Consider the following 16,524-nt stretch of genomic DNA (forward strand, 5'->3'; position numbering starts at 1 on the left):
CACATTTTTTTTTCCCCCATGTGCTTTTTTTTTAATATAAATTTATTTATTTTAATTGGAGGCACCACCATACACATTTTTAAGACAAAAGATTGTCATCAAAATGACATACTGACATCTTACATGAAAGTTCACCAGAGCTAGTCCAGGTAAGCATGTACAAAGCAAGTAGCAAGTCTCCACGATTCCTTACAGAGTCAGGAAAGAATGCTGTTCTTTTAAGAAGTTACATTGCTAGTATTAGAAGAAAGGAAAAAAATTATCATATAGTCAAGCCAGCATTCTCACCTTTGAGGAGGTCTTGTTAATGTACAATGCAGAAGCACAGTACATATTACAGGGGGAGGAAAGAGACCCAAACAGACAAATAGAGAATTTTGTGCTTAAATTTCCTTGTTCTGCTTTAAAATATAAATTTTATTTCATCACTTTCCTGAGTAGAAACTAGAATTTTCTAAACAACAAAACTAGCATTAAGTGTAAAAGAAAATTCTGGACAAGCAAGGAATCAGAAGTTGCTTCTTTTTTCTCATAAAACTTCTCTTATATAAGAGAAGTGAAGGTTGCAGGTTGAACACAAGGGCTTGGAGCGGGGAAAAGGTACAAATACTGCTGGGCGACATCCCGTAGTTGTTTACTCCCACTCTTTGTTATCTGACTTGGAGTAAAGTGAAAGATAGGAGATTTAGCAAATGTGTTCTGGCAGTATGGGCTTCCTAGGTGGCTCAGTGGTAAAGTATCCTCCTGCCGATGCAAGAGACTCAGGAGAGTTGGATTTGATCCTTGGGTGGGGAAAGTCCCCTGGAGGAGGAATGGCAACCCACTCCAATGTTCTTGCCTGGAAAATCCCATGGACAGAAGAGCCTGGGGGCTACAGTCCACAGGGTCACAAAAGTTGGACACGACTTCAAGACTGAGCACGCATGCATGTCCTGACATTAGTCACGTAGAAGTGGAGGAATCATGGGGTGACTTAATCTCCTTTTTCTGATACTTTCTTCCAATAGAGTATTTGCCTCCATGACGACTGCATGGTTTTCCTGCAGCAGTGCCTTTATACATTTTAATCATGTTCCAAAAGTATGATAGCATTATTCATACTCATGTCAAACCCCTGCCTATTTAGGAAATGCAAATCCAAATCTCTAGTGAGATTAGATACTTAAGCAAGTTTCAAAGAGAATACTTGGGAGAAGCAGATAGTTTGGTATTAATTTTATAGATAGATCTGGGGGCGGCTTGGCACTCTAAGCACAGTGGAAGACGGAGTTAGGTGAGTGTCATACTGGGTCGTTCTACTAATGGATTTCTATTCATTAAAAACTGAAAGAAATTATTAAATCTCACCAAGTCAAAAAGTAAAAGATTTTATGTGGCATAGTTGTTATAGTATGTAAAACCTCTCTAACTTCATTTATATGTTCTGGAATGGTTCTGTTCATTTCTGATTAATTATGGTTATAAACTATTTTGAGTTCCAAACTGATTTTGCATTTTTTAATTCTGCTGTAGGCTGTTAGCACCATGCAGTCCTTGGAAGTTATGTGCTCATGATGAATGTCACTATTTGAAGGGGTCATCTCATTTCTCCGAATGATTTCTCTCTGAACTTTATTTTTATTTTAAAATTAATATTGCCATATTTAAAACTTTGTTAGGCTATGTCTGGTTTGTGAAAGGGAAAGTGAAATTCGCTCAGTGGTGTCTGACTCTTTGTGAACATATGGACTAGAGAGTCCACGAAATTCTTCAAACCAGAATAATGGAGTGGGTAGCCTTTCTCTTCTCCAGGGGCTCTTCCCAACCCAGGGGTCGAACCCAGGTCCCCTGCATTGCAGGCAGATTCTTTACCAGCTGAGCTATCAGGGAAGCCCCATGTCTGGTTTATACTTGTTTATTTCATGTTACTATATCTCTTACAACCCATACAGAGATGTTCAATCTTATATCCAGAATATCAAAAATGTAATTTAGAGTTTTTAAATTTTTTTCAGACTCTAACTCAGAATGTCTGTCATTCTAGGCAAGAAAGGCAATTATTCTAAAACTTGTAGGATTTGAAGGATCTTCAAAACACAAATCAATTATGTAGCAACACAGCAGAACGTAAAAGTTACTGATCCTCTTCTAAGTGGTTTACATATATTAATTCATGTAATCCTCATGACAGCTTAGGGTAGGTACTATTATTAAACCCATTTTCAGATGAGAAAACTGAGGCACACAGAAAGCTTATGTAACTTGATCAAAACCATGAGCTTGTATGTGACCTTACCAAGATTTTAACTCAGCCAGTCAAGTTCTAATATTTATGTTTTGAAGGCAATGGCACCCCACTCCAGTACTCTTGCCTGGAAAATCCCATGGATGGAGGAGCCTGGTAGGCTGCAGTCCCTGGGGTCGCTAAGAGTCGGACACGACTGAATGACTTCACTTTCACTTTTCACTTTCATGCATCGGAGAAGGAAATGGCAACCCACTCCAGTGTTCTTGCCTGGAGAATCCCAGAGACGGGGGAGCCTGATGGGCTGCTGTCTATGGGGTCATACAGAGTCGGACACGACTGAAGCGACTTGCAGCAGCAGCAGCAGCAGCAGCCTGGATAAATACACTCTTAGAGAAAAAGAAATCTCTGGATTTTGACCCTTTCCTTGGAAGTGTGCAATTATTAGATGGATTTATTTCATGCAAGGTCAAAGTTCTCTTTTCTTATCTTATTTGGCTTTCAGTTTTGAATATGTTGGCAAGATAGAGGAGAATCGCACTGCTGAGAATTTCCCGAGCAGGGGCCATCTTTCTTCTAGTTCTCTGAAACCTTTAAAAAAAAAAACCTAAGGCTTCCTTCAGGACCCCAAGGTTTCTAACGTCTGGTCTTCCCCTGGCATCTTGGAGCAAGTATCACAGGACACACCTGCAGGCAGCCCACAGAGGGGCACCTGGAGGGACGACAAAGAGCATGGATTCCTGGTGCCTGTGGCAGCGTCAGTGAGAATTTCCAGGATGCCTTCATCCCCCTAAGAAGAACTTAGAAGACGTGAACAGTCTGTGTGAGTAGTACATTTTCTTGGTGATGGCCGAGAGGGAGGGAAGTGAGAAAATCTGGTCAAAGACCCTGGGGGTAGACAGGGGACAAGCCAAGTTGTATCTGCTCTTTCATCATATAGGAATGTATGGTGAGAAAATCTGTCGAGGCCAGAGCAATGTTTATGCTCAAGCCATCTCTCTCAGTGGTTGCTCGCTGCTTTTTCTCTGTCTTTCCATCTCTCTAAACCCCTCTGATTCTTCTTCAGAGGGGTTTAGAGAGACTGTGGTCAGATTTATCACATCAGAGCATGGCAATTGAAGTAAAGACTGTTTTCTGGGAAAAGGGGAAACAAAAGGCCCTCTTTTGTGAACGTCAAAGGCTTCCCTGATGGTCCCTGAGAGAGACACTAGGGTTTCAGGAGGCCATTTCTTAGAAGTCCTGTGAACCACTTAGCTGTAATCTTTTTTACCTCGTGGGTCCCATTTTTATCTTTACTCCAGCTATTTTCAGGACCCCCTCAATGTTATACTGTTCTCTACTCTGGAGAAGATGGTGTGCTCCCCGGTCTTCTCTCTGCTAAGAGACCTCTTTCTGATCCTGCTTTTCCAGATGTCCATGAGGGGCTCAGGTGAGAATATTTTATATACCTGGATTCTCTTACCCTCTGAGTAGAATCATTAAACCACTCTGCTGTGTCTTCTATAGACCTAGGTTAATTCCAAATCTTTTACTTTGATACAATAATGCATTTGCCCATACATAAGGGCAGATAAATCACTATTATTTTAGAGATTAGGACCAGGTAGAATTTCTTTTCTGTTGCCTTCTAATTCATTTGGATCTCAATTTCTGGAGGAATGCATTTCTGATGCCCAAGATCTGCCAAAACTCTAGCTTCATGATTTTCCAGCACTCCTTCACCTTCCTCCATTACTACCATTGCAATTTAAAAATAATCTGTTTAATACACAATCGCTCTGTTGACTGTGAGCTCCACAAGGGTGGAAATCTTCCTTGTCTTGTTCACTGCCATCTTCAGCCTGAATATGTGTGACAAATTATTGCTGTGTTAATGAGAGAGAGAATGCCCATGGGTCTCTGGGACCTGCGATGATGCTGTGCTCTAAAAGGCACAGGCAGGGTATTGCAATATTCTTTTCACTTGTGACTCCATTCCACAGATTCCTTTTCAGTGACTGGCCCCTCAGAACCCATCGTGGCCATGCTGGGTGCAGACACAGTGCTGCCCTGTCGTGTGTACCCAGCCATGAATGTGGAGAATATGGAGATCCGGTGGTTTCGCAATCAGTTCTCAGAGGCTGTCTTTGTGTATCAGAATGGAATGGAGCAGGTGGGAGAACAACTAGTAGATTTCAAAGGGAGAGCCGAGTTGGTGAAAGACTACATCACCGAGGGAAGAGTAGCTGTGAGAATCCACAGCCTCCGGGTCTCAGACAATGGAATGTACAAGTGCTTTTTTAAAAAAGGAACTGATTTCGAAGAAGCCGTTTTGGAGCTAAAGGTGATAGGTGAGTAATTATCAGAAAATACAGATCACTGTAAGGGAAATGTAAGTGTTCTGTATGTGATTAGTGGAGGAGGATGGTGAACAAAAGGCAACAAGTAGGTATCCTTGGAGGTGTCAACATCCTAGGCACTGAATTTAAACCTCAAGTCATCTTAATCTATTTATGCATTTATTAAGATGTACTTTAAAAATAAATGATTTCCATAAATATCTATCATAAAAATATATCATTTACTTCCCTCTATGTCTCTCCTCACATATTTTGAGGTAAAGCACCGTGATTAGCAAAATGTACCATTACTCCCAGAGATGAGAATCCCAGCTGGCTACTGTGAGGGACAGAGGCTTAACTGGAAATGTTAGTGGTCCAGTCCCGCTAGCACTGTTTGGAGGAAATGAGGGTTTGACAGAGTAGATTGAGAGGCTGCTTCGTCGTGCTTGTTTTTTAATTTCATATACATGGACTCTTTTATGTCTGCTTTGTTGTGGTTGTTTTGTTTTTTGTTCACCATTATGTTTGAGATCTTCCTATCTAGCTCATTGAATGTAGTTGTAGTAGTTCATTTCTCTCTTTTCTGTTTTTTTTTTTTGCTTTTACATTTAGATCTCGCATCTGTAGAAAGATATTTTTGATATAAAATTTCATGATAAGTTCAAAATAATTTTTTGTAATGTATCTATTCACTTATCTCCATACCAATAGTGAACAGTGTAGGAAATCTCCATCCAGATGTACAGTACATTGCTTCCCATAAACTTATGGGTAACTAGTGTAAGTCTAAATTTTCTATCTGGTTATAATGATTTATCTGTCTATTTCTTTGGTATTTCCATCTCTAAAGCTTTATACTCTCTGCCAAGACAAACATAGTGTTTTTCTGGTTGTAAAGTTTTTCTCATTCTTTGAATATGTTAGGTTTACCTTAAATTAATACTCTCATTTAATACTACTTGTCAAACTATCTATACACGCATTTTATCCTCTTCTTTGTGTATAACTTTAGTGGAAAAGTCTAATCCATTAGGTCTTGAAGGAAAGGGTGACAAACTCTCCTGAGCCGTGTTACTGGGATCTCACTTTAATATCCGCCCAGTAAGAGGTCAAAGCTTTCATAGTTACAGAAGTAACCTCATGCAAATGACAGCATTTTTCAGTACCTTTCCTGTTAGTTTATTGACTTCTGGGTATGAAGACAGGTCCAATCTTTTAGAAGCAGTTTGTTGAATAGGACTGAGCCAGCCATGGTGGAGCCATATTTTATGATATCAAGTTTTATAAAGAAAAATAATACATAGTCTTAGAAGTCAGGACAGTCATCATTATCAAAGACATGGTGGATTCATCTAGTATTCTAGTAGTGTTATATTTTAACACGGGTGTTGGTTATGTGAACCTACTAGTAGACCCTGCCCATGCAGAATTGAAGAAGAGGAGGAGGAGTGGAAAGAAAAGAAAGGACTGAGAATGGAAAAGTTAAAACATCTTGACTCTTTCATGGACTCACTTTACCTTGTTAACTTCATCTTTTAGGTAAGCCTTACTCAGAGGAAGAAAGAAAGGAAAGGAAATTATTTAAGGAGGTGACTATGAGAAGTCTCAATTTAAGCAGCAGATGAAATAGACATGTGATATAGATACAGTAATCTTTTTCTGAAAGAATTTAACATCAACGGATTTTACTCTGCTCCTTCCCTATTGTCCTTCTATGGCCCATTGCAGATATGCTTGTACAGAGGAGATATGACAGACATTGGTATAAGTCCCAGAATCAGCTTCAATGCTCTTTTACCTTTTAAGCTTCAGATAACCATTGATCTCATGGGAAAAGAAAAGAACCCCCTTCCATCCACTGAGAACTATACTGCTTTGTCCATCTTTCTCCACTCATGTAGCTGTGAAATATGAGGGACATCTGGACAAAAACTCTCCAAGTCTCAGATGAATGACTCTCCTCTCCAGGTATAGGTTCTGGTCCTCGTGTTTTCTTGGTGGGTCCAGAAGATGGAGGAATAAGGTTGAAGTGCACAGGCAAGGGATGGTTTCCCCAGCCTGAAGTACAATGGGAAGATGTGAAGGGAAAGAAGATCCCATCTGTCTCTGAGGACGAGACACAAGATGATGATGGCTTGTTTCAGATTGAGGCATCCCTCATTGTGAGAGACAGCTCAACGACACAAATGTCCTGTTCCATGAAGAACCCCTTCTTTGGACAAGAGCAAGTGGAATCCATTTTTATCCCAGGTCCGTGCTGCTCATTTGGGAGATAGAAGAGGAGTAAGGAAGGGATATGGGCTTCCCTGATGGTTCAGTGGGTAAAAAATCACCTGCAAATCGGAGACACGGGAGATGTGTGTTTGATCCCTGGATTGGGAAGATTCCCTGGAGGGAGGAAATGGCAACCCACTCTAGTATTCTTGCCTGAGAAATCCCATGGACAGAGGAGCCTCGGGGCTCCAGACCATAGGGTTGCAAAGAGTCAGACATGACTGAGTGTCTAAACACACTCACACACACAAGGAAGCGATATTTAGAAAATGGGATGGGATAGGCTTGCTTGGTGTATGTTTTTAACCAGGTTTTGGGGATCCTGTGTCAGAATCCTTCTTCCCTAGGCCCTCTCCTTGGAAGGCAGCATTTGCTGTGACTTTGGTGATACTTGGGATTTCAGCTGGTGCTATTGTATATTTGGCCTGGAAAGAACGACGGGGAAATAAGAAGCTATCAAAAGTCGAGGAAGAAAAGGAGGAAGAAAGTAAATCTAAAGGTAAAACTGGGCATCAGACTTGGTGGGGATGTGTGACTTTATATATTTGTTAGCATGGCTGTGCACGTGGATGGCACCTTTGGGGAATGCAGAGATATGTGTAAGAATGAGTCAGAGCCCCAAGACCTCCAACAAAACATGGAGCTCAAGAACTTCCTGAGGAAAAAAATATTATAATTGAGTCCATTGGAGAAGGAAAGATCACTGGTATAGGCATAGATAGAGCTTATTTTTTTAATGGTCATAATGATAATTCTCAAAGGATTTTTTTTGTTCTAGATACATGGAAGTAGCATTTAGAATCTGGGCTTAATAACATAGTCTAAAAAATGTTTTCTGTTAAACCCATTTTTTTTTTTCCTTTTTAGAATCACTTAAGAGAGAGCTTGGTAAGTTTTCCATCTTCATTGCTCTAAAGTAGGAGATAGAGTCCTTACTGTATGCTGTATGTCTGGCATCTCACAGACTATTATTCCTTTTCAGCCAGAAGGAAAGAGTTATATCAGCAAGGTAAGTTATACTGTTGTTACAGTTGGGGGAAACCCTCTCGTCGACCCTTTTCTTCTGGTTGCCTTCTATTTACCTTGTTAGTGAGAGAAGGACCTGCTTCCCTAAACAGTATAAAATGGTCAACCACATGATATCCAACACTGGACAAATAACAGCAGGTTTTTAAGCACGTATATCCTCACATATATATTCGCATCCTGGGAGAGAAACACACCATGTGCCATGCCGGAGCACCTGGAAGTCGCAGTTGAGAGCGGAGCGAGTAGAGCAAGGTCTGCGGGAGGCAGGTTTTGTAGTAACAAGAGGATGAGGTGATCCTGTTTCTGTGGAAGTATGTAATTGGCTTGTTTGATTAATTGTGCAGGCTAACAGCGAGGTAAAATTCATTAGGTTGAAGATCAGGTGGGGTTCAGCTGTTTTGGCCAACATGGAAATTAGCTGAGAGGGGAGACTTTCCTGATGGCTAGAGGACCTGTCTACTGAGAGCAGGTTGTCATTTCTTGTTTAGTCGCTAAGTTGTGTCTGACTCTGTGATCCCATGGACTGTAGCCAGCCAGGCTCCTCTGTCCACGGGATTTCCCAGGCAAGAATGCTAGAGTTGGTTGCCATTTCCTTCTCCAGAAGATCTTTCTGATCCAGGAATCGAACCTGGGTTTCCTGCACTGTAGGCAGATTCTTTACCATCTGAGCTAGAGCAGGAGAACTCACAGTTAGGCATTTGGAACCCTGTAAAGCTCAAGAGTATCAAGGCAGCACACAAAATTTTAGGCTTTCCAATATATTCTCAAAACTTAAGCCTACCTTTTCTTTCTCCCCAACTAAAAATAAAAACATGAACCTGCATATTTTATCATAGATGTAGAATGTGAAAAATGTGAGAAATAAAACTGGAGATGTAAAAGAAGATAAGTACATCAGAATTGTCATTGAGATCATGAACACAATATACTGTACTATGGTAAACCCTCAGATTTTCACTTTCTGAAGTGACATTGCTGTAAATGGGAGACTCTAATGCCTTTGTTTTATTTCAGACTGGAGAAAAGCTGAGTTATATGCTGGTGAGTAACTGATATTGTCTTGGGGCTTCAGGTACTTCGGGTACTTCAGGTACTTCATGAGGCATTTTCAGACCATTTTTCAGATAGGAGCTATCCTCGGGAGATTTTATTTTGAATCTAGGAGTCCAAAAAGACACAAGGGGATAAAGGGAGAAGCTTCTCACTAGTTCAGAGGACATGAACTTGGCATATTCTTCCATCTGAATTTTGTTTTTCCTTTTTAGACTGGAGGAAGGAACAGTTCAAAGCAGGTGAGTTACTTTACTATTATTTGTCTCACTTAACCTCTTCTATATAATTGAGAAACTTTTTGTATAAACTCCCAACAATACTTAACTGGTTATTCATTTCATGGCTCTCACTTCAATCTAACACAGAAATGTTACCAGATTTCTTACCATTCTGACATCATTCACTCATTCAGCATTAAATTATACAACTATTCATTTAGTGCCTAGTAAATAAAGTGGATTTGGTCTCTGACTTTATGGGAAAGTGCACGTACAAACTGTGATGCATTATGAAGGAATAAGAGATTGCCGTGAGCAAAAATGGTGGATTCAAGGAATTCCCTTGAGGAATTTATATTTATTCTGAGACTTAAGTGCTGCTATTGATCTATTCATGTCAAAGAGAGTAGTTCAATCAGAAGGAAGCCTGCTGTGTACTCCGTCTGAGACAGAGAAGGGCTTGTTGCATCTCAGTGCAAGTGGAAAATGGGCCCTGACCATCTTAGAATCTTCCCAAAATCACAACTCTCTACTTCTACTGCTTGCTATTCACTCTGGATATCCCTGGATCCACAAACATTGCCTAGTTAATTTAATCCTCCAAAAATTAAAATATATTCTAATCATTCCCATATACATTCTTATGAGAAAAATTTTAATTATTGAAGATGTTTGGTTTGACCAGAAGCAGACTCCTTACTACTAGTATTACACTATTAATACTATTACTATAGTGTTACTATAACCATCAGAAGCTAAAATTTACCAAGTGGACAAAATATAGTACTAAGTTCTCTGCATATTATCTCATTGTCTTCTCACAGTAGTTCTGTGCTGAGGCATCGTAATTGTGTACACCTTCATGAGATTAAAGTGGGGCCGAGAGAAGCAAAGTAACTTCAAGATCGCCAATACTAAAAGCAGAGTAATTATAAAATTCAGATCTTTCTGACCACAGAGCCTGGGATTTCAACCATTTAAAGTATAATAAGAGTGTAAGATAAGTACTATAGATGGCTCAGTTATTACCTAATCTCACAGAAAATTGACCCCAAAGAAACTTAAATGAAGGTGAGTACATTGTGATTGGAAATAAGACATGTCTTAATTATTAAGAGCAAGCAGTAAAGCAACTGGCATTAGCAGGAGGTTAGAGAAGCCCCAGCTTGAAATACATGACCCTGGGGATTTTCAGATGAGACAGACTTCTTGGTTAAGCATTCTCAGCCTGTCTGGAACACATGGTTACCCAAGGTCCCATTCATTCCTGGCCTTCTATGAGCTACACATCACATGTCTCCTGTGAATGAACATAGGAGAGAACATATGTTGTTTTACCTAATCTTCCATTTTTCTCGTTTTTATCCATCCTCCCTTTCCCGTAATTTGCATCTTTCCTAAAGCCAACCAGTCTCCACTGTGGAATGACCTTTATTTTCCCCTCCATACCTGCAGTGGCTTTCACTCTGGATCCGAAAACAGCTCACCCCAACCTCGTCTTATCTGAGAACAAGCAACACATTTCTTTAAAAAATAATGTTTCCCAGAATGGTGATGCCTCAACACATGAAGATCAAGCGGTTTCTGAAGCCATCTTCAGTGTTCTAGGAGATAAGTCCTTCACCCAGGGGGACATGGAGAGACAATACTGGGAGGTAGAAGTAAATACGAGGACAGAAGCTGGATCCACAACTCGATGTGCTCTGGGCATTTGCTCAGAGACAGCGAAGAGAGAGGGCTGGTTTGTAGAAAGTCCAGATAAGAATTTTTGGGTTTTGGTACACGAGGAAGGAAAAGTCATATTTCCCAACTCCCAGAAAAACTCTCCATCACTTAGGCAGCAGCCCCGCAGGATAGGAATTTTCCTGGACTGGGAAGTTGGGAACCTGTCCTTTTATAACATGGCCGATGGGTCCCACATCTATTCTTTTACTGGCGTCACCTTCTGTGGGACGCTTTTTCCTTATTTTAGCCTTCGGGGTACTGGTGCATCTTTAACCATCTGCTCAACTTCAGATCACCCTGAGAATTGTCCTGACTCTTCTCCAAAGACCTCTCTAACTCATTTAAGTAGTAGTGTCCCCCAAGAAGCTAACTCTCTGTTATAAGAAGTGAATGTCAGCACCTCCGCTGCCTCTGTTCAGGCTTCTTACAGGTATGTTGTCCAAGAAAGCTGTCCTTCTTGAAGAGTAGGTCATTCTCATTAGGTATAAACTACCCCCTTTCAAAGAGAGATAGAGGGAGAAAGAGAAATGGACAGCTAAAATGTCTGGGGGAATTTCCTCTAGTGTTATCTTTGGGGAAGTACTTGATGTGGGCAGCAATGATTTGTTACAAGGAAACTCCAAGCAAACATATGGGCCTTTCTTAAGTTCTAGTACTTATTGTGTTTTGAAGTAAAGATGTTTAAAGCCTCATTTAAAGTGAAAATCTCTGTTGTCACTATTTTTGTTATCAAATATGGAGGAGGGTTGTTGTTGCTCTTTAGTTGTTAAGTCATGTCCAGCTCTTTTGTGACCACAGGGACTGCAGGCAACCAGACTTCTTTGCCATGGAATTTCACAGGCAAGAATACTGGAGTGGGTTGCCATTCCCTTCTCTAGGGGATCTTTCTGACCCAGGTATCAAACTGACATCTCCTGCATCTTCTGCATTGGCAGGCAGATTCTTGACCACTGAGCCATCTGGGAAGCCAAGGAGTTGGAAGTGATGTTTAAAGGGGAGGGTACCAGTTGAATATTACTGTTGGAGATACAGAAATCTACTCAAGTCTTTTATAGGTATTGGCTCAGCTTGTCCTTTCTTTAGGCTTTAGTGTCCATCAGCTCCTAAAGTTGGACTTTGCCAAGGTGTGGAGAAGATTGATAAATAGCTGTAAAACAATTTCAACAGGAGACCAAGCCTTCTGGGAAGGAAGAGTCCCTCTCCCCTCCTTTAAACAAATTCTTACTGATCGGCAAGTTCAGAATTGTATGTGAATAAAAAAGAAATGAATGTTGCAATTTATTATTTTCAGAGAAAAAAAAATTGTCAAAGGAATGAAGAAAAGTCCCTCTCCCCTCCTTTAAACGAGTTCTTACTGATCAGCAAGTTCAGAATTGTATGTGAATAAAAAAGAAATGAATGTTGCAATTTATTATTTTCAGAGAAAAAAAATTGTCAAAGGAATGAAGAAACATCTTCAGCCTTCATGAAGAAAAAGTTATTACTAATCAGCAAGTTCAGAATTGTATGTGAATAAAAAAGAAATGAATGTTGCAATTTATTATTTTCAGAGAAAAAAAAATTGTCAAAGGAATGAAGAAAAGTCCCTCTCCCCTCCTTTAAACGAGTTCTTACTGATCAGCAAGTTCAGAATTGTATGTGAATAAAAAAGAAATGAATGTTGCAATTTATTATTTTCAGAGAAAAAAAATTGTCAAAGGAATGAAGAAACATCTTCAGCCTTCATGAAGAAAAAGTTATTGTTAATACTGGCTTTTTTGTTTCTTTCTGACACAGCTCTTCCTACTTTTGAGGGTTTTCCCTTTACCTTTAATGAACCTAAGCCTTCTCCAGCTATTTATTACAAAGTCTACTTCTTTAAGAATACAAAATACAAGCTTCTCCTATCAAATGAACCTTCTCTTTCTGACAGTAGAAGAGATCAACTTAGACCCCTTAAATTTTTCTGCCCTTACAGTAGATCTTTAAGTGGCAAGTCCCTTTAACAGTCTCTCTTGGAAGGTACATCTCCACAGCAAAATTTCCCTAACACACAGCCACTAAGTGGCAGTCAGTATTTGAATCTAAGAAGAATAAACTCAGAGCCCAGAATATTAACTTTACTTACAAAAAACGAAGGGCTTGAATAACAAGCAAGACAGAGGCAAAGGAAAGGTGGGGAATATATTAATAGGCATAGTCAAATGGTTGTGCTGGATGAAGATACGTGGGGGTAGCAACAGAACGAGTACAATGATATTGAAAGTGTGGCATGGAACAGGAAGGACAATGGGTTCAGTTTGGGATATTTTACTGTTGTCACACACACACACACACACACACACACACATATTTGTGTGTGTGTCTGTGCGCTAAGTCACTTCAGTTGTATCTGACTCTGAGACCCTATGGACTGTAGCCCACCAGGCTCCTGTGTCCATGGGATTCTCCAGGCAAGAATACTAGAGTAGGTTGCCATGCCCTCCTCCAGGGGATCTTCCCCACCCAGGGACTGAACCCTCATCCTCTGCGGCTCCTACATTGTAGGCAGATTCTTTTACCTCTGAGCTACCGGGAAAGCCTATGTGTGTGTGTGTGAGTGTGTGTGTGCGTGTGTGTGTGTGTATGACACATAAGCAAACCCTAGACTTTAGTTGAAAGTACTGTATCAATTTCGGTTCATATGTTGTAACATATGCACCACACCAATGCAAATTGTTGATAATAGAGGAAACTAAAGGGTGAGAGGGGAGGGATATGGGAATACTCTGGATTTTCCACTCAATTTTGCTGTAAACCTGGAAAAAAAACTCTTAAAAAATAAAATCTTTTAATGAAAAAAAGGTGGGAATGAAGTACTGGAATATTTGACAACGTGGATGAACTTTAAAAACACCATACTAAGTAAAAAAAAAAAAAAAATTACAGACACACCAAAAGTCTATGCAAAGTATTTTATGACTCCAATTATATGAAATATCCAGTACAGGCAAATTTATAGAAACAAGGTGGACTACAGGCTGGAGGGAGGGGCAAATGGGTATGACTGCTTAATGGTGATGGAGTTTCCTTTTGGATGAAAATATTCTGGAACTGAATACTAATGATGGTTGCACGTATTGTGAATGGGAAAAATACCGATGTCTTGGACACTTTATTCTTTTCCTTAAAACTTTAATGGATAGGAAAATTAAATACACTTTGATTATATTCCTTCCTAATCTTAATTGAATTCAGATTTGAGACATCATTTCAGCAATTACATATCTTTCTCATCTTAGTAATAGCATCTTTCCCGTTTTGCATTCTGCCATTGAGATGTCTCTCTTCAAGAAACTGTAAAATCAGAGTCTGAACAAAGCCCTAAAAACTGTTTATGGTTTTTGGTTCCCTTTTAGTAAAAACAACAAGAATTAGACACTCTAAAATGACTAAAATGATGAATTTTGTGTGTATTTTACCACAATTGGAAAAATTTTAAGCTAAATAAAATAAGCGTGAATACACTTGTGAAAGAATAATATTACATACTAGAATATTACAGTACATAACTTCAAATATAAATTTAAGTATGGGAAAAAAAAAAACCATGATCCAAAAGAGAAAATTCCAGAATGTCACAGATGAATAATCTTCAAAGGACAGTGAAAACCGTAATGTCTGCCTTCTTAGAAAGTGCAGTCTGTCATTCGGAGGTGTCCCTCAGTCTCACTTCAGAAGACTTTAAGACTTTTTCCAAATCTTTATGTTCTCCTTGGAGATGCTGCTGAGACTCCTTTGGGTGCAGGAAAGATTCAGAAGAACCTACACTAGGAGACCAAAGAAAGAAGGGGGTGCAGAATTTCAGATAAGAATATTGGGGGAAAGTATAGATAAGGCTTCCTAGGTGGCACAGTGCTAAAATTTACAACTGAGCACTCACGCACCATAAATAGGGCACTTGTTCAAGTTATCAAAGGAGAGGCCTCCAGAGGTGTAGTCAAGGGAGATTCTAACGCCCTAGAGACATCTTCAGGCAGTGGAGGCCTAGAGGAGAGGAAATGGCCCAGTACTCATTTCCATAGCAACCCCTTATCCCAACTCATTCTCAGATAATACAGAGACAACTTCTTCAGAATGCTGTCCTTGGCAACACTCAAGGCCTATCCTGTCCTATCCCTAACCTCCGCCTCTCAGTACCACCCTCCTGAGACAAGCCCCTCCCGTCCCAGCTTGCGAAGGAGGCCATCAAATTGTTGCAGGACATCTGGCTGCGTGACTCTCTGTAGGTCACAAGCTTGTTTCCCTCAGAAAGGATTCGTTCTGGGTGAGCTGTTTTTGAATCCAATGTCTTATTCACTACAGAGAAAGAAAATCCATTCTGATAATAAGCAACATAGGAATACTTTAAAATATTAATTTCATGATATTAACATCCAAACAGGGAAAAAAGATACTATGACTTAAGAAAGTTAAAGTGGAAGAACTTTCTAGGGCTCACAAAATCACCAGTATATGAGAAGCCCTTCCTTCAGAGTAAGGAAAACTGATAAGTAAATCATCGTATTTTAATGATCTCAGTGAAATCAGTTCATGCTGACAGAATCCAGTTAAGTCTCAGCTTCAGAGCAAGGATGTCTATGCCATTTTTTTTCTTCCTCTCCCTCCACTAGATCACCTGGGAATGTGCACTGGGAGATTAAATTATTATCTTTTATTCCTTTTGCTTCTGTTATTACTGTAAATTGATCTCATTCAACACTGATCCTCAATTACATGCATGTAAGCCATGGACTCTCATGTTTCATTAATTACTGAATATCCACTGGATGCCTTTCTGCTTCAGTGTCTGCTGAAAAGGTTCCCACTGCAAAGCCTGTTCCACACTGTTTCTGTTCTCCCAACTCACCTTTTCTGCAGTTTTTCCTCCAGATCAAGCCTACAACTCCAACAAGAAGAAGAAGAAGCAATCCCCAAATCAGCAGTATGTTCCATGAATAAATCATCCTTGACTCTGAAAAGGAAACCCCAGAATCACATTAAATCCTGAAACTGGGAGAATTTCAGGATTTTTCTTCTCATCTGAGCGGCTCCTAGGCTGCAGAGGAGGATGAGAATTGGTCCTGTCCAGAAGAAAGTTGGTCTGTTGCTCCCTGCTCTGCACAAGCCGAGGAGAGACTAGAGGTTCATGCTAGCTTTCCCATTAGCCCCTCTCAGAAACACACACATCTCTCCCCTTTCTCTTTTCCAACTCTATCATCACCACAAACACTGGAACAGCAAAGGTGGCAAAAAGATAAATTTACCAAATCTGCAGCCATGAAAATGGTGCTATGGAAAATTAATTTCTAATCTGGAAGAAACCTGTCATGAGGGGCAGGGGGAAGGGATGTCAATGTTTTTGCGTTGAAAAAGATACAGTGATGATACAGTCAATTCTTGGAATTTAGTAGCTGATGATATAACCATATAACCTTATGGCTTTAGAGGGGGATTTCAGGGAGAAGCTTAAAAGAGTAGAATCTATAGATGTCTTGAAGACCAGCTTTGCAAGAGATAGCAATAGACTTCATCAGAAAAGCAAAAAAAATAGAAAAGCAGTAAAATGAGTAAGTCTTGGTTGGTCTTCGTATTTAATTCACAAAGCTGAGAGGAGCACATGGAATCACTAACCTGAAGCATAAAAAGTTGTCTTTTTCTCCTCGCCGAGAAGGGGGCTGCT

General features: G+C 40.0%; 1 protein-coding gene and 1 long non-coding RNA gene across 2 annotated transcripts; one reads left to right on the plus strand and one right to left on the minus strand.

Moving 5' to 3' along the window:
• The first annotated feature begins 2,777 nt into the window (after positions 1-2,777).
• Positions 2,778-11,542, plus strand: LOC104984092 (butyrophilin subfamily 1 member A1-like). Its single transcript, XM_010833708.1, has 10 exons — positions 2,778-3,047; positions 3,526-3,653; positions 4,207-4,554; positions 6,514-6,795; positions 7,151-7,318; positions 7,687-7,707; positions 7,802-7,828; positions 8,863-8,889; positions 9,114-9,140; positions 10,575-11,542. Exons 2-10 carry the CDS (start codon positions 3,575-3,577, stop codon positions 11,225-11,227), a joined length of 1,632 nt encoding a protein of 543 aa, XP_010832010.1. The 5' UTR covers positions 2,778-3,047; positions 3,526-3,574; the 3' UTR covers positions 11,228-11,542.
• A 2,221-nt stretch (positions 11,543-13,763) lies between these two features.
• Positions 13,764-15,781, minus strand: LOC104984093. The gene is made up of 2 exons (XR_824709.1): positions 15,712-15,781; positions 13,764-14,632 (listed from the first exon to the last, which is right to left on the minus strand). It is a non-coding gene; the product is annotated as an uncharacterized LOC104984093 (long non-coding RNA).
• Positions 15,782-16,524: the final 743 nt, after the last annotated feature.

This window comes from Bison bison, unplaced genomic scaffold, assembly GCF_000754665.1.
Source record: "Bison bison bison isolate TAMUID 2011002044 unplaced genomic scaffold, Bison_UMD1.0 scf7180017863863, whole genome shotgun sequence".
In the NCBI taxonomy this organism is placed as follows: Eukaryota; Metazoa; Chordata; class Mammalia; order Artiodactyla; family Bovidae; genus Bison; species Bison bison.